We start from the raw sequence: 24,335 nt of genomic DNA, 5'->3' as shown, positions 1-24,335 counted from the left end.
TCTCCACCCCTGGTCCCTTTGGACCAGACCATCGGGTTTAACATTGCAATGTACTCCTCCCCTTGCCCCTGCTCCGGCTTGGACTTATTCACAGACTGCAGTCCCTTAGGGGAGTACCTGCTCCAAGTGGACCCTTATCTATGAGCCACAGTCTCTCCAGGGGTATACCTGCTGCGGCATAGACTCATCCACAGCCACAGTCGCTTTGAGGTGCACCTGCTCCAGCATCACCTTACCCACAGCTACAGTCCCTTCAGAAACAAACCTGCTCCAACATGGCCTTACCCATGGCTGCAGTCCCTCCAGGGGTGTATGTGCTCTGTCGAGGGCTTATCCATGGCCCCATGTTGGGCACCAGAAAGGACTGTCGTGGTTTAACCCCAGCTGGCAATTAAGCCCCACCCAGCCGCTCGCTCACTCCCCCTCCAGTGGGACGGGGGAGAGAATCGGAAGGGTAAAAGTGAGAAAACTTGTGGGTTGAGATAAAGACAGTTTAATAGGGAAAGCAAAAGCCACGTGCGCAAGCAAAGCAAAACAAGGCATTCCTTCACTCCTTCCCATGGGCAGGCAGGTGTTCAGCCATCTCCAGGACAGCAGGGCTCCATCACGCCTAACGGTGACTTGGGAAGACAAACGCCATCACTCCCAACGTCCTCCCCTTCCTTCTTCTTCCCCAGCTTTACATGCTGAGCATGATGTCATATGGTGTGGGACATCCCTTGGGTCAGTTGGGGTCAGCTGTCCCGGCTGTGTCCCCTCCCAACTCCTTGTGCCCCCCCCAGCCTGCTCGCTGGTGGGGTGGGGTGAGAGGCAGAAAAGGCCTTGACTCGGTGTCAGCACTGCCCAGCAGGAACGAAAACATCCCTGTGTTATCAACACTGTTTCCAGCACAAATCCAAACCACAGCCCCATAGCAGCTGCTGTGAAGAACATTAACTCTATCCCAGCCAAAACCAGCACAGCATTAATTAGGTGTGTTATGCCTTCCATAGACTTCAAGACTTTTTTTTTCCAGAGCAATTATAGAGAACAGCATAATAATTTCCTGTACAGGTTATTTAACTGCAAAACTCAATTGATGCTTATTTAAACCTTTTTGTTCACCAAGGGATTCGCTATTTTTTTAGCGCATGGGTAACACTTTTATTAGCTGTTCTTAAAAATACTAAAACTGTAAAAAAATACAGTTAAAAGCCATATCATGTCACTTGAAACAAGTTCAGGCACTGTTGTCAAAATCCTGAAATATTTTGACAGGATGTATACACATGAGATACACTGGAGGATACCTGTAATAACCTTATAAATAAAGAGCCTTTTACTGTTTTCCATCTTGTGGTGCAGTGTTATGAACTGCAATAATATAAAAATGTGCAGAAGATGATATCGCACTGAGAGCTAACATTTGATCCCTCTATGTGCAGTGCACTATTTGCCTTCCCTGGAAAGCCAAGTAGGTTCCAGAACCGAAGGCAAAATGCAATTTTTTAAGTAAAATGTAAATCTCTGCACTAAAGAAAAATGTTATCTGAAATGGAAAGACTTAGAAACAGAATTAGCAAGTGGTTTCAGACGATCCTCCTCTTCCGTAGGAGCCTTATGACTATGATACCCAATGGTGCAGATAATTAACCAAAGACATGCCTTTCACTGATTTCACTGGGATAAAAGCAAGCACTTATGTTTATGGGCCTTTCCTAGAACGAGAGAGATTCAAACATTAACGCATACAAAACCAACAGAAACAGTTTTGCCGTGTTTTTGGCAAATTCCAAAACATTCTGAGCTTCAAAATTTCTTTTGTTGCACATATCAGATGGTAAGATTTGTGTTTTAGGCTTACAGTATCTTCCATGAATCGATGTAGAAGCCTTTGCTGCATTTTAAAAGGTGCGAACAAAGTCAAGATAAAAGGTCACCCTGACCCATCAGCCATGACAATTTCTACACCACAGAGGGAGGTTTTTAGCATCATACCTGGCTGCCTCTAAATCACCAGTTTAAATGACACTGTGCCCTCTTTTCAGCACAAGAGAAGTGGCAGGGCAATAGACCGGGTGAGACTCAAACTCACGCATCTGGAAAAATCGCAGAAGAACTGAACCGACCCGTCTCCACACATCATTAATGCCCCCGCTTTGCTCCCGCTGCTTGCACTGGGAGCAGGCATGCTTCCCCTCCCTTGCAAAGCAAAATGTTGAGCCCCCCTCTTCCGCTGGTATCTGATTTTACCGGTGTGAAGAGCAGGAAGAGCAGTCCAGCTATGGCCACATTTAAACTGGAACTACCTTTTGGTTGCTACCACCTCTCATTTAATGTCTTATTAAACCACCTCAACAGGAGATCAAGGCGAGCAGGGTGCTGCTGTAACAGCTGCTGTCTGTGCCTTGCACACCAATCGGGGCAGCAAGCATGAAACTGAACTGCAACCAGCCCTGCCCGCTCAGCTCCTCTCCTCAGCATCGTGCTTTTAGCAAGCAAACATAGCGAAATGTGCTGAAGCAAAAGCCTGAACAAAAATGTAACTTCACAACTGAGAACATACACATGGTCATATTGTGCCAGACCAGCAGGCTGTATCCTGTGGCCAACAGAAGCCTCTTACGGACGAGTATAAGAAACCGGGCAAGCGTGGATCAGTTGCTCACGTGGTTTATCAGCCCAGGTTCTGGCAAGCAGTAGCGCTGGGACTTCACATGGCAGAGATGGCACTTGTTTAATGTCCCTTGATCCTAAATAATCCAAGTGAATCTGTTTTGTGAGTAAATTAACATTCAGCTGTTCACTGATCCAGGCTTTTACCTGAAACATTTAGGTAGAAAGTAGCTTTTTCTTCTTTGGAAGGTGAGAGCCAGGCCCTGTGAGCAACCTATGGAGCAGTGAGGTCCAGATCACAATGAAGCTGTTAGCTGTCCTGCCGACAAGTGCTGTGCTGCTGTCTTGCTTGTGTTTGTCTCTAGCTTTGGACTAGAACTTGGGCTAGAAAAGAAACGTGCTTAGAAAGGTAACACATATTATTCTTATTGCACTAATATACAGGGAGATAATTTTGCACAAGCTTGGTCTTACTGCATTGCCTGGCTCTGCCTTGGCAGTAGAACTGCTACAATTTCATTTTTAACATCTGACCTCCTCCCCTTTCCCCCAGATCCAGACTCCAGTGGTTGCCCCTTACGTCCCAAAAGAGACAAGCAGGCCAACATGCTGTGTACGATCAATTATATCGTGCTCTCAGTATTCTGAAATCTAAAACTGTTCAGTGTAAGTTGCAACTGTAGGTTACAATTCTAATCTATACAGACACGTCTGAGATACTAAAAGACACAATGCCTGCTTTGCTGCTGGTAAATCAAACATACATCAGATGATCTCATTGGGGAATGGGGATGTGAAATGAATCACGGGCTAAGGCTCTAAGTAAAACTGTTCTGCAAAATGCAATGATGGGAGATGCATGCAAAGGTCCCTGCTGATGTCTTGCCTAAGGAATGTCCTGTCTGCTCTATTACTAAATAAACATAAATATTGAGTCTAACTTTGTCAAAGGATCTAGAGCCATTACAAATCTTACTTGAGGAACTGGACTAAATTGTCAGGAGATTATTATTGTATAGAAAGAATTTTACAGGTTGCATGATTGTTATTAATCGTTCACATCAATCTGAAACTTTTAATTTACATTTTTTGAAGAAAAAGTTCATTATTGGTGACAGGTACTACCACATCAGTTATAAAACATTGTAAATGCCTTTGCTTTTAGCAGAATCATTACACAACAAAGATGCCAATTTCTGAAGTTACTGAGGCAATTCCCCTGCACTGTTTACTGAGAGCTCTGTCTGTGTAAGACCTTTTAGGTTTTGTCCATGGTCTATGTTTCTAGGAGCAACGGTAAAGATACCCAGACATTGCATTTTATTTTTGTTTCGCTCTCTACAAAAATGGATGTGGTTCCTGTCCAAACTTTGGCACATTGTGGGGGACTGCGTGGAAGACCTGTGCCATCCGTGCAGAACCTGGACAAAGCGGCTGAGGCATTGCCAGCCAGACCACCCACTAAAGCAATTCCTATTCAGTGTTGTCCTTGCATTTTCCCACTGGGGGATGTTGCAGAGGAGAAAATATTTTCTGTAACACTAGAAAGAGGAAACAATGCACTCCTCTTCAGGCATTCCTCTGTCATAGAATCATAGAATCATTGAGGTTGGAAAAGACCTCTAAGATCATCGAGTCCAACCATCGACCCAACACCCCCATGCCCACTAAACCATGTCCCTCAGTGCCTCAATCTACTCGTCTTTTAAATACCTCCAGGGATGGGGACTCCACCACTTCCCTGGGCAGCCTGTTCCAATGTTTAACCACTCTTTCAGTAAAGACATTTTTCCTCACGTCCAATCTAAACCTCCCCTGGTGCAACTTGAGGCCATTTCCTCTCGTCCTATCGCTTGTTACTTGGGAGAAGAGACCAACACCCACCTCGCTACAACCTCCTTTCAGGTAGTTGTAGAGAGCGATGAGGTCTCCCCTCAGCCTCCTTTTCTCCAGGCTAAACAACCCCAGTTCCCTCAGCCACTCCTCATCAGACTTGTTCTCCAGACCCCTCACCAGCCTCGTTGCCCTTCTCTGGACACGCTCCAGCACCTCGACGTCCTTCTTGTAGTGAGGGGCCCAAAACTGAACACAGTATTCGAGGTGCGGCCTCACCAGGGCCGAGTACAGGGGCACAATCACTTCCCTACTCCTGCTGGCCACACTATTTCTGATACAGGCCAGGATGCCATTGGCCTTCTTGGCCACCCGGGCACACTGCCGGCTCATGTTCAGCCGGCTGTCGACCAGCACCCCCAGGTCCTTTTCCGCCAGGCAGCTTTCCAGCCACTCTTCCCCAAGCCTGTAGCGCTGCATGGGGTTGTTGTGGCCGAAGTGCAGGACCCGGCACTTGGCCTTGTTGAACCTCATACAGTTGGCCTGGGCCCATCGATCCAGCCTGTCCAGGTCCCTCTGCAGAGCCTTCCTACCCTCGAGCAGATCAACGCTCCCGCCCAACTTGGTGTCATCTGCAAACTGACTGAGGGTGCACTCGATCCCGTCATCCAGATCATCGATAAAGATATTGAACAAGACCGGCCCCAAGACTGTCCACTCTCTCTTACCCCACGACCTTCAGTTTTTACATAAACTCATCATTATATGGCGAAATCCCAGCTGGACAGCTGATGGTGGGGAAGATGGTGCCAAAAATGGACCCCAGTCCCCACCAGCATTCTTTCTATTCCATCAACAGCAGGGATTTCAGCAGAGGTGGCAGAGGAGATGCAGATCTGGACACGTTTGTATCAGTTCTTCCCTACACTACTTTCAACTAACAAGAGGCAGTGTGTCTATAATCTCATATACTGCTAGTTCACTGCAAAAGGCTGGAGCAGGTCAGAGAATCTAGCGTGTTTAATAACGTGTTGCTTTGCAAGAAGTGTAAGTATTCTTGGTGTGACTAGATCTGTGAGAACAAGAATGCTGCAATGTCTGGCAGCAGTCGTGCTCCTATTCGAAACTGTCTCAAAGCACTATTAAAGCCCTTTGCCAGCAATGACTTTGTGGTAGGAGACAATAGCCTGGAGAAAGTTTTAATTTTTACACCCCTCCGAAATATCTGTTTCTCTCTTCAGAATACGGGTGTAAAATAATTGTCATTTTTATGAAAACAGAAGTAACAGTAAGGAGGCAGATGGGTGGCAGCGATACACGGTCTAGAAGTAAGAAGATTGATGGGTATATATTTGTATACACAAACGCAAATCACATAGCTTGACTGTTCTACCATATTAGTTTCCATTTGTTGTAGCTGTACAACATCAAAGCAGTGATGTCCCCATATATTGCATTTAGTGGTAATGTAACGGACTACCAAAAAAAAAAAAAAAAAAAATCAAAGTGAGAGTTTCTAAGTAGTTTCCTGGCAATTGAGACAGCAGGCTCTTTCATCTGTGCTGTAACTGTGGCAGTGCATTGATTTAAACTCCTTCTGAGATCTCAAATGCTTTTATATTCTTAGGTCTCACTGGCTGCTTTCTTTTTGCTTTTTTTTACCCCCCTTCAAATGATAAAATTCTAGCATTTAGCAGAATGCCATCTTGCTTCCCCAGAAGACGGAGACTTATTTCAGCTTTGGTTCTAAACTGCATAGTATCTCTAAATAAAACAGCTCTCAAAATGCCATCCGATTAGGAAATTGGCCTTTGACTTCACAGTTTCTAATATTCTTACCCTAGCAAGGGGATAAACAACTATTATTCCTCTGAGATACCTGTGAGAGGTTTTACAATATATTAAAAATTTTGCTTTTCCATTAATTTGGTTGACTTCCTTTGAAATATTTTTACTGATATGCCCAAATGGTAAGCAAAAGATTTACCGTTTTGATTTTATATTATAATATATTTTCAATTTTAGCATTACTAAACTGCATAGTATCTCTAAATAAAACAGCTCTCAAAATGCCATCCGATTAGGAAATTGGCTTCACAGTTCACAGTTTCTAATATTCTTACCCTAGCAAAACAACTATTATTCCTCTGAGATACCTGTGAGAGGTTTTAATGGATTAAAAAAATTTTGCTTTTCCATTAATTTGGTTGACTTCCTTTGAAATATTTTTACTGATATGCCCAAATTATTTATCTTATTTTTATAGAAGCTTTCTTTTTCTATTAAAAATTCTTCCTGATAAGTATTGAAGAAATAAATCCACCTTCCTGTTAGAGAAACATTTATGAATGACTCTAAGCTGTTTTTCAATGTATAGTTGAGGCTACTGCTTTTTTGGTTAGTGTCTATTGATTAAGATTCTGGTGGAAAAAGACTGAAGTTGTAAATGAATTCAAGGTGCTTCAGGAGGGATTCTATTTGTGCCCATCTGGGTACCCATGTGAATCGACAGCCTTAAGAAAATTAATTTTATTGTAGTGGGCAAGAGCATGATTATAATCTGGGTAAGGCATACATACAATTTAAAATTTATTCTCAAAAGGAACTAGCAAAAATTGACTCAACTAAAGGGAGACCTTTCTGGGCCATGCAATCTATATGCTGCATCGCTCTTGCCTATGGAAATGAAAATGTGTGTTTCCTAGCCCCCGTACAATGATTTAGATGTGCCCAGATCTACAAAGTAAAAAGCAGTACACACAGCATGGGTTGTCTGACACAGTACTCATAATAATGTGGCAAGAGCTGCCATGTGAGAGTAAGCAGACAAATAAAATCTCCTCTGGAGGGGTTTCTGTACTTACAACCTTCGGGATACCAATGTCTATGGAAAGGCTGCCTGTATAACGATGGTTCCTCTTCCTCATGTCTCGTTGAACACTGACTTACCAGTACATTAAATGTGTAGCCTAAATTATCCTTTCGATCAGCAATTATTACTTTTGCTAGAGGGCTGTAGGATTAAGAACATAGGGGAACTGGATTATCAGACAATGCGGTGCACTTTCTGGAAAAAAATGAGATTGTTTTAAAGAACAAATTTGTAAGTAAGAAAAAGCTTCCCAAATATTGATACAGTACAGATGGAATGATTTGATTCATTCACATTAGCTGCTTAAATGACTCTAGAGATATAGGTTAGCAGATGGGATGTTACTTAACAAGGCTTCAGATACTGGATCAAGATGCAAAACTGATTTGGATGATAGCTGATAGCCTTTTTAAAACATTAGAATTGAGCTAATATACATGAACTAATGAACTACTATTTGTTCCAAAGTCTAGTGCGGCTTTCAGAAAGCAGTCTGAAGGACTCAGACATTACATCTATGAATTGTCTGAATTGTGGGAAAAACCCCACATAATCTTTTTTACTGAGTCCTAGACTTGAAGTCCTAATGAGCTGAGGGCTTACTAGCGACACCTGAGGGGCAACACACAGAAGAAAGACTCAAAGATGCTAACAACTCCAGGCTCTGCAGGGTAGGCAACCATTCACATGGGGCTTACGAAATCTATATGAAAAAAATGAGTAGATGGTCCGATGTCATGTGGGTGTCACTAATGGAGCATTTCAGTTATTTTGTTATACCTCAAGTGAGTTCATCAGACAAGCTTGAGGTAAAGTGTCATTCTAATCAGAAGTATACGCTAGTGTCGGTAAGAAATGGAGCTCAAAATGAGTTAAAAGGAGAAGAAGATCTCCAGCCCATGCAAGACAAGCCTGCAGGATAAGAGCTCTATGTCCTGTACAGCTTGGATCCTCTCTGCAACAGGACAACATAATGCTAACGTGGTGTTGAGCAGAGCTGAGCCGACATTTAGGGAGCATCGAGGCAGGGACCACAGGTAAGGAAATAAGGATGCCGTAGCTGGGCAGCAAGAAGAGCCACACAGCTTGTGCTGAAGCCACAGCAGCCTCCTGAGACAGGCTGTAATGAAAAGCCCCCCCAGCGCCAAGGTGACGGTTACTCCCGCTGGCACAGAGACGCCGAAGTACCTGATTTTGGGGGGTGAAAGATAGACCTTGTTCGTGTATTGCACTCCAGCAAGCTTGGGCAACTGCGAGTGGCCAACAATGAAGGAGGAGAAAAAAGTCTAGAATCCATTAGCCACTTACCAGGCGAGGACACGGCAGGGGATAAGAGCACTGTAAGGGACCCTTTAGGAATGTTATCCGACGCATTAATTCCTAGCCTACTCAAATGTATTTTTCCTCCCCTTAAGTTCTTCGCTGCCAATTAACGTATCTTTGATCTAAATAGCTAAACTGGGTGTTTGGGAGTGGGAAACTGGCACTTATCAAGGGACCCTGAACGATGCAATCTTATATCCCGTGTCTTTGAGAGGGGAAACGCGGAAGAAATCAAGAATTTTCAGAAGGCTCCCTGAGGTAATTGTTGTTTTTTTTTTTTTTCCCTGTCAACCACCCCTAGAGGAATGGTTATATTTCCTTATCTCACTAAAGCATTCTGTCAGTTCTTGGAACTACAAAGTGGACCTTTATGCAGTAGGTGGGCACACACACTGATAAAAGTGCTGATCGTGATCATCTCTCCTAAGAAAACAAATATGACTCCACATGCCTTGAGCATTGAGGAGTGTGGGAAACAGCCTCATAATCAGCCATCTATAGCAAATTGTATCATTGTCCTGTAGATCTACAAAATGAAAGGTATCTTTGAAAGCAGATGAGCTAACTCCCCTGTGTAAACAGTCCAATCACATAGAGAGGCTCTACAACTATCTTTAAATATATGTTGAATATCACTTCATATTTCATTTATTAACACCCAAAGGTCTCGCCTCTCTCTTACAAGTACTGTTGTGGAAAATGAAATCCTTCAGTTCTCCCAGCGGTTCTGCAGCTGCTGGTACAGCATCAGCAGCTCTGCCAGGTAGATGTAGATTTACTCGACCCATTTCCATGAGCTGTATCCTCCAGGTCCTCCAAAGATATTTCTAAAGCAGGCATCAGTTAAGTCGCTCAGATCTGGTGGTTTGATATTAAAAGTCATCAAGTAACACAACACATTTAATCAGAAGTTAGCAGTGTTTTTAAGATTTTGTTTTCTGGGAACAGGAACGCCACCCTCTCTGGACTGGAGTTGGTCCGTTATTCTATTTTGGGAAAGGCGTATCTGTCAGAAGTCAGCGTGGCTCTAGGAAAGCACACTTTTCCGAAAAGAACTGTGTTCTGAAAAATGTGTGGAAAAGAGTTTCAGAATTACCAATATGTGCTGTTTGACAACATGGAATGCAACGGCTCCATTTAACTTGAAAACGTCTGTTTTGCAATCCAAGTTAATTGGAATGAAAAGGTCAAAACTAAAATATGTTGTAGAATGATTGAAACAAAGATTTGATTCACCCAAATAACATTTTTTTTCTTTAAATATGTTAATTCCACACATTTTTAGAATTTTGATTATCAGTTTAAACTGGAAAACTTCCCATCCGCAAACTTCCCTGCGACAGAATAACTATTTCCTGACCGTTGGTAATACTCAGGTTCATTAATGCGTAACGTATCCAGGGTAAAGCTTCAGCGTTCTTCATCCCAGGACACTCTGAATCAGACACAGCAGTGACTTGAACCCAGATCTATTTTGATTAAATGAAATTTGTCAATGAAAAACAGTTTCCTCAAAGAAGTTTTCAACAAACTCTAATGAGAACCATCTACTGAGGGACATCCTCCTGTGAGCAGAATTTTGAAAGCTGCAGACCTCTCAAAATCAAACAGAAAAGCAATTTTTCCATTTTGGAACCTCAGTTCAGTCCTGCAATGATTAACCCCTCATCCTTGTGAGTCTTTCCCTCTAGTACTCTCACATTTTATTTCAGCCAAAATTACTTTCATCCTTTATCGGCTTGCCTGTAGAATTTGTGCAGCAGCTGCTGTGTCCATTGAAGAGTGAGATTCATGTGAATAAAATAGCTCTGACCCTCCGAGTCCTTCGTGTCTGAGATAAAAACCCACTTCCACATTTCCCTAGGGATTGTTTTACCTATCTCTGTCCAAATAATAAATACCAGCAAGAAAAGCAGCGACATAACTCAGATATTGAAGGAAGTTAAAGCCGTTCTTAAACGTACTGCCAGCTTCAGAAAAATGGTTTCTCTGTTTGTTTCTTTCATTCAAATCGCATGGATAAAAGGACCTCTCGCCAGCCAGATCAAGCTGTGTCAGGGGGCTTGTGCTGTAGCAGGAAAAAAACTTCAAAAAGGCATCAGGGCTCATATTCCCAGATTGCTCCCTCCTTCCTGGGCAGAAAAAAGATTCTTCTACCCCTGGGAAAACCGGCAGATAGGTCACCAAACTCCAGCTAGCCCTACACTGAGCCTGAGCCGAGCTGCACGGCAGCGCACGCCTGCGCCGGTGTGGGCTCCAGGACCGTGCCGTCCCCAAGCACAGCCTCCTCCACTGCTTGCTCTCCCTTTCCTCCTTTCACCGCCAGCTACAGCCTCTGACTGAAAGATCGACGGAGCTGCTATGATAGAAAAAGGAAGATTTCTTACATGCGCATTTTCTTTGTATGACCGATAATGTTTCCAGGAAAAACTTCTCTGACGACAGAGCTTTGCAATCCTGAATGTTTTACATTTTCCCTTTTTGGCAAACAAGTCCCCTGCAGTTACAGTATGTATAATTTAAAACAAAACACAGGAAATTCCCTAAGTAATTATTGGAGATGGCAGTAACGAAAAAAGAAACTCGGCATTTTCCACTGTGTTTATCTTTCCTTCTATTTACATTTTCAATATCCAGCAAGGAGCTGGGTACATTTTCAGATTCAATTTCCAGTCACCTCCACGCTGGTACACAAGGGGAACTCTGTCTGTAACAGAGCTAGCTTCGCGTCTGAAAGCAACCTGAGCTGAGTAAAACAACTTGCCCACAATTTCTTCAACACTTAACTCAGCCTCTTTTGAAGAGTCATCTCCATGCTGCTTTTACTTTGTCAACTTTTAAACAAAACTCACTTGATGTCAATTCACACCGTGTGGTTTTACCTACAGGGAGGACAGCTCTGTGCTTGTTCATAGATAGCGGCAGCACGAATCCACATCGGTAGTGTGAATCCACATTAAAAATAGGCGCAGCACTACTGGGTTTTGGAAAGACAAGCAATATTGTGGATCCTTGGGAGAGACGGAGAAAGCATGTTGCCAAAGCAATTATTCTTCACATCTCCTCAACCCTCAAAGTCCCGATGTCACCAGACCCAGGGAAGCAGGGTAGACACCTGGGCAGAAGGGGAAAGAGAAGCAGGCTCAGCGTCCCCAGGTATAAGAGCACCGAACAAATCCTCTGCAGAGGCTGGGACTGACTGGTATAGGACAGCATTTGAGCCGACGCTCAATTGAGACCTAATTGTTATTAAATAATTATTACCATTCAGTGATAGTTAAACCTACTTTGCATGAGAATCCATTATAAGAATGACAAACGGCAGTTGTTATGGAATGAGCTTGAATTCATTCTCGCAAATTTATGAAATAACAATCCTATCTATGCAGACCTCATTTACGAGCTGGCGAAATGAGCAGAAATAAAGGAAAGCTAATAGATAAATCCCCTAAGCAGCTCCAAATAAAATGTAAAACTACTGCAAAACTGCACAAAATAAAAGGCATTATTAGCTTAGAGTTTAGTCTGTAACTTTACAATGTGCTGATTTGAATATTGCAACTTTTCATTAAAAGTGGCAAGACAATAAAAGAAAAAATCAAAAATGAAAACCTGTTCTAGTTTGGTATTTTTTTCCAACTATAACCAAAAAACTTTCTAGATTGTTTTTGTTTGCCAAATTCCGATTTCCATTAAAAGGAATTCTCACAGAAAATTCTCACTATCAATTAGCAATTTCCATCCCAAGCATCTGTAATGGAGCAAATGTGGCAGTCCTCTAATGAGTTTTTTTTACTAGCAAAGACAGACAGACAGTTGAGAACAGGTTGAGTTTCCGTAATTAGCACTGAGCTAAGAAAAAAGCAGACAATAATGACATGTTTATCAGAAGTGATCGCTTGAGTATGTCTGTCCCAAGGCTTCCCCCTCTTTCACATTCGGTTTTCTTTTGATTTTATGTCGACACGTTCAAACAGCACTTTGTTCCCTCTTTTGTTTCTGCATGTACTGCAAATTTCAGCTCTGCAGAGAAGGGCCACTCCATTCAGCGCTGCGTCCATTGAAGACTTTTTTAAGCGCGCGGCTCTGTGAGCAGCGGAGCTAATGATACCTGGCTTCCAGCAGCTCTGTGTCTCCTGGTTGGGTTCTCTGACGTCTAATAAGGTGTGACTGCCAATTAAAGCCTTTCCTGTGGCTGACACAGTCCTAACGGCGCTGTCCCATGTGGGTTCTCAGAGGTCTAATAAAGGTGAGCTCATAGCGCGCTCGCGCTCGCAGTGAAGGAATGCAGGTACGCTCTTTCCTCTGCCTGACAAAACTTGTTATAGCGAAACACTTTCTATCTTCCGGCAAATTGCAGTGAAAATGGCCACACAGCTCAAATGTGACTGAGGATGCTCAAAAGGACATACAAACACATAGCGAGTTTCTTCGGGAATCCGGGCTGAAAACTGCTATTTCTACATGAGACTACATTTATCTCAAAGGACTTACATCTGAAAAGTGGTTTTGCCTTAAGTGGTATTTTTTTTCCTTAAAATTGTTGGTGGATGTAAAGAGCCATCCCTTGAATCTCCCCTTGTATCATTTTGGTGGCCTGCTACTGCGTCCAGCAATCTATTCTTCACTCATCAATTTAATTGGCGAGAGAAGAATTAGCTCCAACATCTTAACTTCTCTGTATCATGGACAGCTTGGTACAGAAAGGTTTTGTCCTTCTACCCCCTGAGCCACAGCCTGCGTCAGAAACTTCACGGTGTCCAGCTGGTGCCAAAGCGTGCCTGTTCTCGGGCTTATCCGCCCGTGGAGCACTCTCCGACTGGCACAGAGCAAAGCCTTCAGCCTCTGTTCCCCCCATGCGCTGGCGTAAGGACGGGCTGGGGGCAGAGGAAGGGTGGGCTCTTGGCGAGTCCAGGCAGGAGAAGCCCAGCCTTGCTCTGCCACACCGATGGCACCCTGTGGTTCTTTAAGACTTGCAGCCACCCACCCGACTTCATTTTCCTCGCGCAGAGCTGAGATTAGACACAAAGAAAGACTGAGCCCTTCCTCTGCATTCAAAATCACTGCTATTCATTGCAAGACAAAATACATTTTTTCCAAGTGTCATCAGTATAAACTTAACCTGGAATTGTAAAACACAGGGCCTGCTCCATCACTGCCCTGCTCTGTCACTCCCACGATTTCAATCTCTTTTAGTTTTTCACTGTCCATGCCATTAAATGGCATAAACAAAAATTCCTGGATGAGAATTTTTTGGCCTCATCTAGTCCTCACTTAACTCAAGTATCAAGTGTTTTCCTCTCTGACTTGACCAGACACTGAGACGGGCTTAAAAGAACACTAATTAAAGCTCTCTGCTTTGGAGTTCTGTAGCCATAAAAAACATAGAGACATTGCATCAGGGACCTTAATGAAAATTCAAAAAAAAAAAAAAGGGGGAAAAAAAAAGATAAATGATTACAGCATACATTCATTTCATCGTTTTTTTGAGGGTTTTTTTTGAGATTGGGGTGGAGAAAATGGCAGCATCTAAAATGAAATGTGTTTTTTTTCTCCCTGTCATTTCAGTGATTATATTTTCAGAGCCTTGCTTTTATTTTCTGATACCCAGGGCATTTTATACCATGTAGAAGGGTTCCTCACAGGGTTTCACATTTGCACAAATACAATAACAATGCTCTCTCATAGTTCAAGTCCCACTATTTTGTGATGGAAAAGCTTGTTTATTCACACACAAAGGGCCATCCTGCTGTTATAAAAATCCCTTAGCTAAATGCCTCAGTAAAAGGTCTGCTGAAGAAAAAGTAGTAATCAAACTGTCCTGAATCCCTTGAGACTCTGGGTCCGAAGAGGTACCAACAAGAATGCTCCTTGAAAACGTCACAAAAAACACACGTAGTCTCATAAAAACAACCGCGTTTTGTGTGGGAGGGAGATTTTATCTTGCAGAGGCAAAAAACATCGCTATTGCTTTCCTATCGTGGGCTGTCATACTTCCAGAATGGTTTTGTTCTTCCTCAGATCCCCGAGGTCTCATACACAAGTGGTGTGGGGCAGGAGAGAAGGGCACGGGGCAGATCCAGTGGCTCTGCCTCTGAGGTGGGGTATATTCCCACCTTATTCTCTTGCCTGAGAGATGAGGAGGGTGATGGTGCAAGGTCCGGAGGCAGCAGGTGCGCGTGGGCTGGATACGACACGGTGAGGACAAGAGCACAGTGCCCGTAGGAACAGGACTGCAAGGTACTACCTCCCGCCCAGGGCAAGCGGGAGACGGAGATGGGTGAAGGCGGGTCTGAAACTGGGCTCGGGGCAAAGCTACAGGCTGCCCTGCTGGGAAGCAGCAAATATGGGTGGATTTGAAATCGTTGCTATGTAGAGCCTTACAGACATCCATGCTGGAGCAACAGGGGACATGTGTGACCTCCCTACTTTGTAAGAAAAGAAATTTGTTTCAAAAGGAACCCATATTCTTTACACGTTAATGACTAATATTCGAGATTAATGGAAGTATTCCATACCAGAATATAATGTTAAGAGACTCTACTATGAAACAAGTATACTTCAGAAAGTACCCCTTTGTTCTACCTTTTTTTTGGTTACATCTGCTAGAAATAATGATTCCAGAATCTCTTTCAACAAAAGGTCATTTATGTCAATGGACAGAACACAGAGGATCAGATCACCTGCGGTAATTGCAAATTAATGCTCTACTGCTAATGCATTAACTACACAATATTGATCTACAATTGAATCATACAGGCTAGTGTGAAGTGATTTTTACTTTAATATTTTCACGCTTTTATTGCTTTTTCCATAATGCATTTTCTTTTTCCACTGGAATTTTCTGTAATTGTCTCCATTTTTAATTTCCTACAGCCAGATGACTTTGAAAAATGTATGTCTCTTTCAAAGCCTTGCAAAAATCTAACAAACCATCAATGTGACATGGTAAATCACAGACATGATGCAAAAGATGCAAAAAAATCCGATATACATCTTATTTTGATAAATTGGGGCTTTAAAAAAAGCTTACTTAAATTAAAAAAAAAAATACTTCAGCCTCACGGGAAGCCCATAGTAATGAACTGTACCTCAGAAAGATGCAGCTAGACATTTCTGGAGCTTTTGGTATGCAATGAGTGCAGGATTATCTCCATAAATAAAGTTGTTATTTTCTTTAATTTCATGCCTGTACTGAAAAGGGATTGGTGGATTTGGGTATGTTACAAAAAAGTATAGTGCCATGGAATCAGCTGAAGAATGATTGAAATGTTTCAGCATTTTTAATGAAAAATTAAAAAACAAGTGGGGTCTTTTTGCAACTGTTTCTGAAGTCCATAAAGTGGAAAAATGCTCTGTTAAATTGCTGTATAAAATTTTAATCCCAGCTACTACTGACTACAATGACCCAGTTTGTTTTCTATACCTGCTGCAAAACTTTCTTACACGTGAACTTTTTGCCAGTAACGACACTAAGATGTTGCCCTCCACCTTCTAAAGGAGGGGATAGAACACACTTTACTGAAACTCTCTCGGCAAACCATTCCCTAATATACCTGCTTAACACCACTTGAGGTGGTTATGGCATATATCAAAATACGGCTTACCACCTGACTCCTGACTTGCATTCCTGTGTATGATGATTTCGTAAATGGAAAATAAGTCCCCACGTTTTAAAAATAAAAGCAATTGGAAAAAATAATGGAAAATGATTGTAGGTGAAATAGCTGCAGAGGAAAACCTGATCTTGCTTTAATGGAGGTACATTTATTATTCATAAACCTCTTCTCTAAGAGATATACCACATTGCAATTAAATCAACTCACACAAAGCCTTCGTATTATTTTAGCCCATGAACGTCACCCTCTCGTGGCAGAGAAGACACAGGACTCTTGTCTGGGCAAAATGAAGGGAAGTCCAATGGCCACGCAAGCGCTGCTCTCCCAGGCTCTCTAGCTGTGCTCCGTGGATGGATCAATACAACCTGTGCTGCTTAGTGGTATCAGATCGTGTTTAACGCTGGGTGAACTGACAGTCCCTACCAGACAGTATTTTAAAATACTGCTAACGAGGAAACATCCGCACGCTGTTCTGTGTAACAGGGCGGTGATGGCAGTGGCAGCACCCACTCCCAGGTTTTGAGAACACTGCTCATTGGGCACAGCTGAGCGCAGAACTCGCTCCAGCATCGCCAAAGGCACTTTCTGCCTCTGGATCAGTCATAAGGTGTCCTCCTGGTTTTGGAAACGTGAAATAAGATCACAAAATGTGCAGTATTGTGTCAGTTCACAATTAATCTGGAATTAAGTTTACTAAAGGCTTATTTTTAAATACATGTAATTGAACTAGTTCAGACCCTTACCCACACGGCAACTTTAGAATCCGTTTATCTCAGATTAGTTTAAATGACTTCCCTACTTTAGTGAAACAGAAATAAGTCACTCAGACTGAGGATAGGTTTGATCCAGAGGAGTTTACAATCAGTTCTAGCGATTATTTAAGTTAAACTGGTGAAGCCTAAGGACAAGAAAAGAGTTTTTTCACCATCTCTGGGAAAAATCTGTTGAAAAGAGAAATTGTTCTGTAAAGGGAAGAAGACCAGTATAGTTCCACGTCATTTCTGGAAGCCAGTTCCAGAGATCTTGATTATTAATAAGAAGAAAACGATAATTAATGTATTGTAAATCCGATATTCTTTCCCTTGAGCACTGACCGGGATGTCTGCATTAAATTATATTTCAGAATTTCCCATTACCATTGGGGCAAACCAACAAAAAAGAAAAGAAATGAGAAAAAATAACAGCTACACAGTCTATATAAAGGAAAAGTGCATAAATGACATTAAAAAACTTCATTTTTAGTCATCCAGAAACAGATACAGCAGACGTAGAACAGAAAATCATTCCACTCTGCGTAGATCAGATCACACAACATTGTTACAGACAAAGCCATCAAAACTGCAGCTCTATTAGTAATAACAAATGAAATGCATCTATAGCACTAAAAACATTCCCTTGCCAACTCTACTGTTTTATAGACAAATGCTGCTCTGTATTTTGTACCGTTACTTAGTATTTATATGGAAGAAACTCTCAGACCATTGTGTAAGAAAGGTACATCTTCTGTCTGTCCATGGGAAAAGAAGAGTTTGAAGCATTCTAATACAAACTAAAAGAAACAGGAAATGATATTAATAAATCCAAAGAACACAGTAAGTCTATAAAAAAGCGGCAGCCTTCTACTTCAGCTCCCAGAGGTGCTAACTTTGATGTGCATTAAAAAACCCAACCGAACCAAACCATTGAGTCGGCCTATTTTTTTTCCTGAAACATAGCAAACAAATTACTATTCTCAGCAGTCATCATAGCTGTGCAGAAAGGATGGTCACACTGAATCTAATTTTAATGTCAAAGTGAATTGTGGGAATGAAACCACTCCAGTCATCCCACGGAGTGACACAAAGCCGATATCCGCAGGATCCACAGATGCTGTTGTCTACGACGGGAGCTACAGATAAAGGGGGTGAGTATCTACCAGGATGTAACAATATATAACGGCATAATATAACATCACCACCACCTGCTCCTCATCAGCCATTCTAACACATACGCTGCAATGGTGCCCTGACAGGCCTAGCAGAGGAGGTAAGGGGCTGATTTCCAGCCAATTTCCCGGTGCCCGTAACAGCAGGCCACCAGGGCTTCCTTCCATGACAGGGACTGACTAACCGTGCCAGTCTGGCCAGGACCTCAAAACAACCCATCAGGCAATGTAAACAGCCTCAACTACTGCATGCGGTCGGACACCTCACTCCAATGCAATGGGCTGCAATGCCAGCACCGTATGCAGGAGGTACAGCTCTGCACCTCCTGTTCCGATAAACATGCTTAAGGCACACAGACGCCTGGATAAACAAGAGTTACTTTAAACTGGCTCCCAGTGGGACCGAAGTCCGTGCTCTTTGAAATCCCTCTCCCCTTGAAAAGGCTCTTTGCAGAAGACAAAACCCGGGAATAAAGGAAGATCAGATAGCTCAAGCTTAACTCTGTGTCAACCTTGTTTGTATGACAAGGGAGAGATGTTTAAAGTTTAAATCCTATAGGTCAGAGAAAAAAAGCGATGACATACTCATGGCTAGCCTTTTCCCAGATTGGTATTGTGACACCCAAAGTCTTCTTTTGGCAACTCCTCCTCCTCCTCCTCCATCTGAAATGAATGTCTCTTAGCAAGAAGCATGAACCATGAAAATTCCTTTCAGTGGTATAAAACCCCCGCTATCCTAATGTTTGAAAGGAAGATACATTGCGGTTTTAATACAGTTATTTTAATTTTCATGTTTTAAAGAAAGAAAAGGTACCTGTAAAACAGAAGCCCCACTGTGCAGAAACTGGAGCCCACTTTCAGCAGAATCGATGCCTCCAGTTGCTAAGACGGGAAATCCTGGGAGAGCACGGGCTATGGCAGAGACTGCGCGGAGGGCGATGGGCCTAATAGCATTTCCTACAGAAAACCAGAACATTTTGTTAGCAACATCAGAACACACCCTGACGTAATCTGCACATATCTCATAGTAGGAACATCAGGAACTAACATCTAATTCTGAGATGCAGAGGCTATATTCATTTCTAAACTGACACCAAGTGGGTTTCAAATGGTATCAATACTTGTAAAGTATTATGAATTTGGCTGAAATAAAGAAAATCGCAGAGACATTTGGATAAACATTGCGAAGCCGGCTTGAACATTTTAGCTGATGCTCAAAACAAAGACTAACAATGTCTGAGACAGAAAGCAATACCTTACCGTACAGTACACTGTAGACAGAGATCTATGTTTCTACATAAAGAATCAGGTTGATTTTTTGAACATAGATGTTGTCCAAGTAAGAGGGAACATCTCATTTATTTATGTCTGACTAAAAATTGTTTAAAAGCGCCATTTCACTGCACTTGACATTTCATATATTATTTAATATGTTTCTCCTTTGGATGTTTGTAGATTCGGATAATCCTTTAAGTAAGCCCCCTTTAAGTATTAACACAATAGTCAGAAGCTCAAAAGAATAAAATATATTCATTTATGGTTGTATCTCCAAGACTGGAGCTTGCATTTTCAAATGGTGTATAGGGGTTGAGTCAGACAACTCCCTGCTACATTTGGAGGAATTATGATTAAAGTCTCAATTCACTGTGTCTGCAATGCATCTGCTTTCGCTACATCCTATTGATGGTATGCAAGTATTTAAAATATGCATACAGATGCTGCTCATTAAATGATGGATGGCATAGACAGCTGACACTTTCAGTTATTTATTTTTCAGGCTAGTTGAGATTTCTCTAGAAAACTCCCGTATTCTCAAAATTTCTACTTAATTTAGAGAACCTTTAGAATGTATTGGACAACAATACAGTAGTGTAAGGGAGGGACACATCGCTCCCAGAGGAACTGGCTGGCTGGCAACCTATGCAAGGAATTGCTAGTACCTTTTTTTTTTTTGTACTGTATTAGGTAACTTGGGGAAATACCATGACATGAAATACTTCTGAGCACCCTCCATGGGTATTTTTATAACCTTTAAAGCTTTGACCATCTGCAAGAGCAAATAACCGAAAGGGAAGAAAGAAATAAAACCAATGCAATGAACAAAGCAAGAGGAAGAAGAAACCACAATTAGGAAGTGTGGGAAAAGAGCCCATGTGGAAACAGTAGCCGCTGCATCGCCGCACCTCTGCTTAGATGCCTGACCAGCATCCTCATCTCCTTCAGACAAAACTTCTTCTTCAACCCAAACAAGCTGTGTTACCATTCTTTCTCTATCCTTTCTGAGACAGAAGTACTGCAGTCTGCTGGCTGGATTTTTAACCTAAGAAAGTCTTTTTTCAGGCAGCCCTGTCTCACTGAGCCCAGCACCTGCCTTCCCTCCACTGTCCTCATCAGTGCTTCCTCTCAGGCAGAGTTTTACCAGTCTCCATGAAGGACCTACTGTCGGCTCAGGATTCTGCTCTCTAGAAAGAGCCTCTGCCTTGCTTGTGCATCAACCAAGACCTTCCTGGTCTAGCTGGAAGGGTCAATGAGGAGAATGATGCCACAAAAGTTCAGGTCACAAAACCTCCCATGTTTTGCTTTAAATAGGACACCTGCACTGTCACTTTGCTGAGGAGCTGTTTTTTCAAGGTAATTATCCATTACAGAAAACTGAAATTTGGTTTGTCTTAACCATTAAAAATACTCTGTCTTCAGCTCACATCGCCTTTTGCAACATACCACTGCCCCTCACTGTAACCCTGACAGACAACACTGAATTCACAGGAGACCCTGGCCCATCAGTATTAAACACATTCACACCCAAAAGCTCAGCTAAGCAGTCTCTATTGACACCTGCTCTGGATTCAGCACAAAATTATCTTCTCGGGCAATGACAACTTCTGCTGCCTCAGGATAAACACCTTCTCATTGTATACTTAATACAACACCTCCTCCTTCAATAGCTGATCTCTGCACCTGAGGAAAAAACAAAAGACTCGCTATCTGATCAGACAGACTCTTCCACTTGCCATCGAGACACACCGGACGTTCTTCCATGCCCATGTTAGGGATCAGCACTGCTCACAGGCTTCACACAGATACTTCTTGCTAGATTAAGAGACTACGTAGAGATATAATGTTTTCAGCATACAAACTTTCATCTGCGTAAACGGACAGCCTAACCCAAGATGCACTATCAGTGTGTTTTGGTGAAAACTAGAGCCTGGTTCATAAAAATTATGAAGTCTCACCAAAGCTGCCTTAAAAAATCTAAGATCACACCAGAACAGATCACAGAAAGGAGCTGGAGCTGAACAGGAACTTTCCACTGGACGCTAACGACTATTTGCCGTCATTTGAGCTAGATCGATTGTAACGCATTTGAAAGGAACAGAATGATTCTCTGAAAAAGGATGACTGCTAGTGTCCAAAGAGCAAATATTACGACAGAATTGATGGTCCAGTCTTAGAGAAAGACTTGAGACAAAAAAAATGGAACCATGCTGTTTGCTCTCATGGATTTCTTTATAAAGCCTTTCGGAGGGCATACATGCCAAGACATACACTACACAGCCAAACCCATTGAAAATAATCTCATCGAAAAACACTACTTCATGAAATTCTTCAAATATTCAGTGTTTGAAATTGAGGCTACAGGTAAGCATCAGACTTGCTGTATTGCTTTCAGGCACTGACTCCAGAATCTCACTGCGATGAGGTAGTTATTTTTTAGAAAGGTGAAAGAATACAGACGCTGGTAACTCTGAAATCATGTGGCTAGAGGGAAATTTCTTCCCAATCTGTATGAGTTAAAAACTCACATCTGCCCTGAGGCATGAAGGTTTATATTCTTTTAACCCCAATGTAACTCTGAGAGTTTGCATTCAATCATTTTTTAAGCCTTATAGACCCTTGACCTTAATGATATCTTGTAGCAGAGAGTTCCACAAGAAAATATTTCCAGAATGTAATTGTTCCTTTCTTCAGTCTGATTAAATTAGCCACCTTCTCACTTAAATTACTATCTCTGTACAATGGTCAGTAGAGGAAAAGGAGCAAATGACAGTTTATTTAAGGTTTCAGCACAACAGGTAATCAGAAAGGCCTTCATTTAGCCCAAAGAAATCAAGCATATGATTTGATGAAGCCTAGCAGAGATGGCAATAAGACTTAGAATTTATTATGGAACATAGGTACTTTTTAGTACTGGCTGCACTTGATATTCATAATATGAGTTATCACTTACCTTTGGTGATTAGTAAATTAGTGATAAATTGGTACGATCGCAAAAGTATTCCATTCATCTATAATTCACCCAAATGAATTTAAAAACATTTCAGGAGTGCTGCTGATGAGAGTAAATAAATGGCTCTAATGACAATCAGGGGGTTGACTGAGGTGTCACTGTTCATCCCAGCATTTTTTTCTTTAGTCTACAGAATATGGAACAAGCACATCAGAAGGTGCAGCCATTCGCCCATGCATTTCTTGATCAACAGTTCAGAAGCTTCCCCTTCTGTAATAAAACCTGCTGGTCTGGAATACAATGTGATTTACTTGTGATAGAGATCCTACTGCCTAATGAAATGGTGCAACAACCTTCCAGATTAAAGCTAAAAATAAAGAAAGAATACAAACAATAGTGATGCCAAGCTATTAAAAAAAAAAAGGGGGCAAATAATAATAAAAAAGCAAATGAGCATTGAATTTGACCTAAAGTCTCTATTTTCTTGCATTTTCATGTGAGTACTGCAGGAAGGTAATAAATTCCATTACAGAGATTTGTGAAGAAGGAGTTTTTAAAAGGTTGAAATAAAGGAGATTTAATACCAAATTTTAAGAGAGCTGTAAGTAGTAGTGGGAATTTGCAGAATGTTGTCTGATAAATCCAACAGTATTTAAGAAGCTGGGGTCCAAATCCAGCATGCATTTGAAAGACAGCTCACGTGCAAAAAAATAAGCATCTACCACATACTTTGACATGTTGGGACCTGTAATTCCACTAGTTAAGCACCCGTAGCTGGGGAAACTGCTGATATGGTACTCTCTTGATAGTAGCATTACAGCTGCTACCAGATGCTAGATGTGGCTATCATTTACCTTGCTGTAAAATAATGAGCTTTAACAAACAAAGTCCATTTATCCAGACCTCAAGCAGGGGAGTGAGATTTGAAAATGAAGGACAGACAGAAAAATATCTGGTGGAGATGACATGCTACTCTGTTGAAAACTACTCTTTCAAGTCTCTCATTAATTATGGAACAAATACTTGCTATTATATAAAGATTTAAACAATGAAATAATTCTATGATGCAGAGGTCCCTGATCTTTTCCTTGCCTTAAAACAAAGAGGTTTGGGTTTGTTTTCTTTTTAATAAAAAGTCAGATTTTTCGTGACTATGAGGGACTGCAGTCAAGGAAATCCAAATAGGCAAAATACAACATGAAGGAGAAGCAGAACATACATCAATCAAATGCCTCTACCTGATCAGCGCAGGCAGGCAGAGCTGCCCTTGTCCTCTGAGGATAGCAGACTGGTGACAAACTGATGAGAGGTATTATACCTACTTATTTGTTTGATTGCTTATTTTTCCTTAGGAAGTAAAAAACCCTTTACCAATGCCAGAAGACACATGTTTTATTGTGACTTTGATGTTTTATTGCGACTTTTATTATGACACTTTGATGGCGTGACTACATCAGCGGGCAAGGGAAGAGCTACGGATGTTGTCTATCTGGACTTCTGTAAGGCCTTTGACACGGTCCCCCACAACATCCTTCTCTCTAACCTGGAGAGGTATGGATTTGATGGGTGGACTGTCCGGTGGGTGAGGAATTGGTTAGATGGTCGCATCCAGAGGGTAGTGGTCAACGGCTCAATGTCCAGATGGAGGTTGGTGACGGGTGGCGTCCCGCAGGGGTCTGTACTGGGACCGGTCCTGTTTAATATCTTCATCAATGACATAGACAGTGGGATCGAGTGCACCCTCAGCAAGTTTGCAGACAACACCAAGCTGAGTGGTGCAGCTGACACGCCAGAGGGACGGGATGCCATCCAGAGGGACCTGGACAAGCTCGAGAAGTGGGCCTGTGTGAACCTCATGAGGTTCAACAAGGCCAAGTGCAAGGTCCTGCACCTGGGTCGGGGCAACCCCCAGTATCAATACAGGCTGGGGGATGAAGGGAT

The 24,335-nt window shown here is 42.2% G+C and overlaps 1 protein-coding gene across 1 annotated transcript in view; it reads right to left on the bottom strand.

Moving 5' to 3' along the window:
• DPYD (dihydropyrimidine dehydrogenase) overlaps positions 1–24,335 on the bottom strand; it is a 387,751-nt gene that overhangs the window by 56,458 nt on the left and 306,958 nt on the right. Inside the window, exon 21 of the mRNA XM_009290477.2 lies at positions 18,981–19,123. Coding sequence (XP_009288752.1) covers positions 18,981–19,123 — 143 coding nt within the window. The remainder of the gene's footprint in view (positions 1–18,980; positions 19,124–24,335) is intronic.

Source organism: Aptenodytes forsteri, unplaced genomic scaffold (assembly GCF_000699145.1).
Source record: "Aptenodytes forsteri isolate BGI_AS27 unplaced genomic scaffold, ASM69914v1 Scaffold237, whole genome shotgun sequence".
Lineage (NCBI taxonomy): Eukaryota > Metazoa > Chordata > Aves > Sphenisciformes > Spheniscidae > Aptenodytes > Aptenodytes forsteri.
This window is presented reverse-complemented; position numbering and strand designations above follow the sequence as displayed.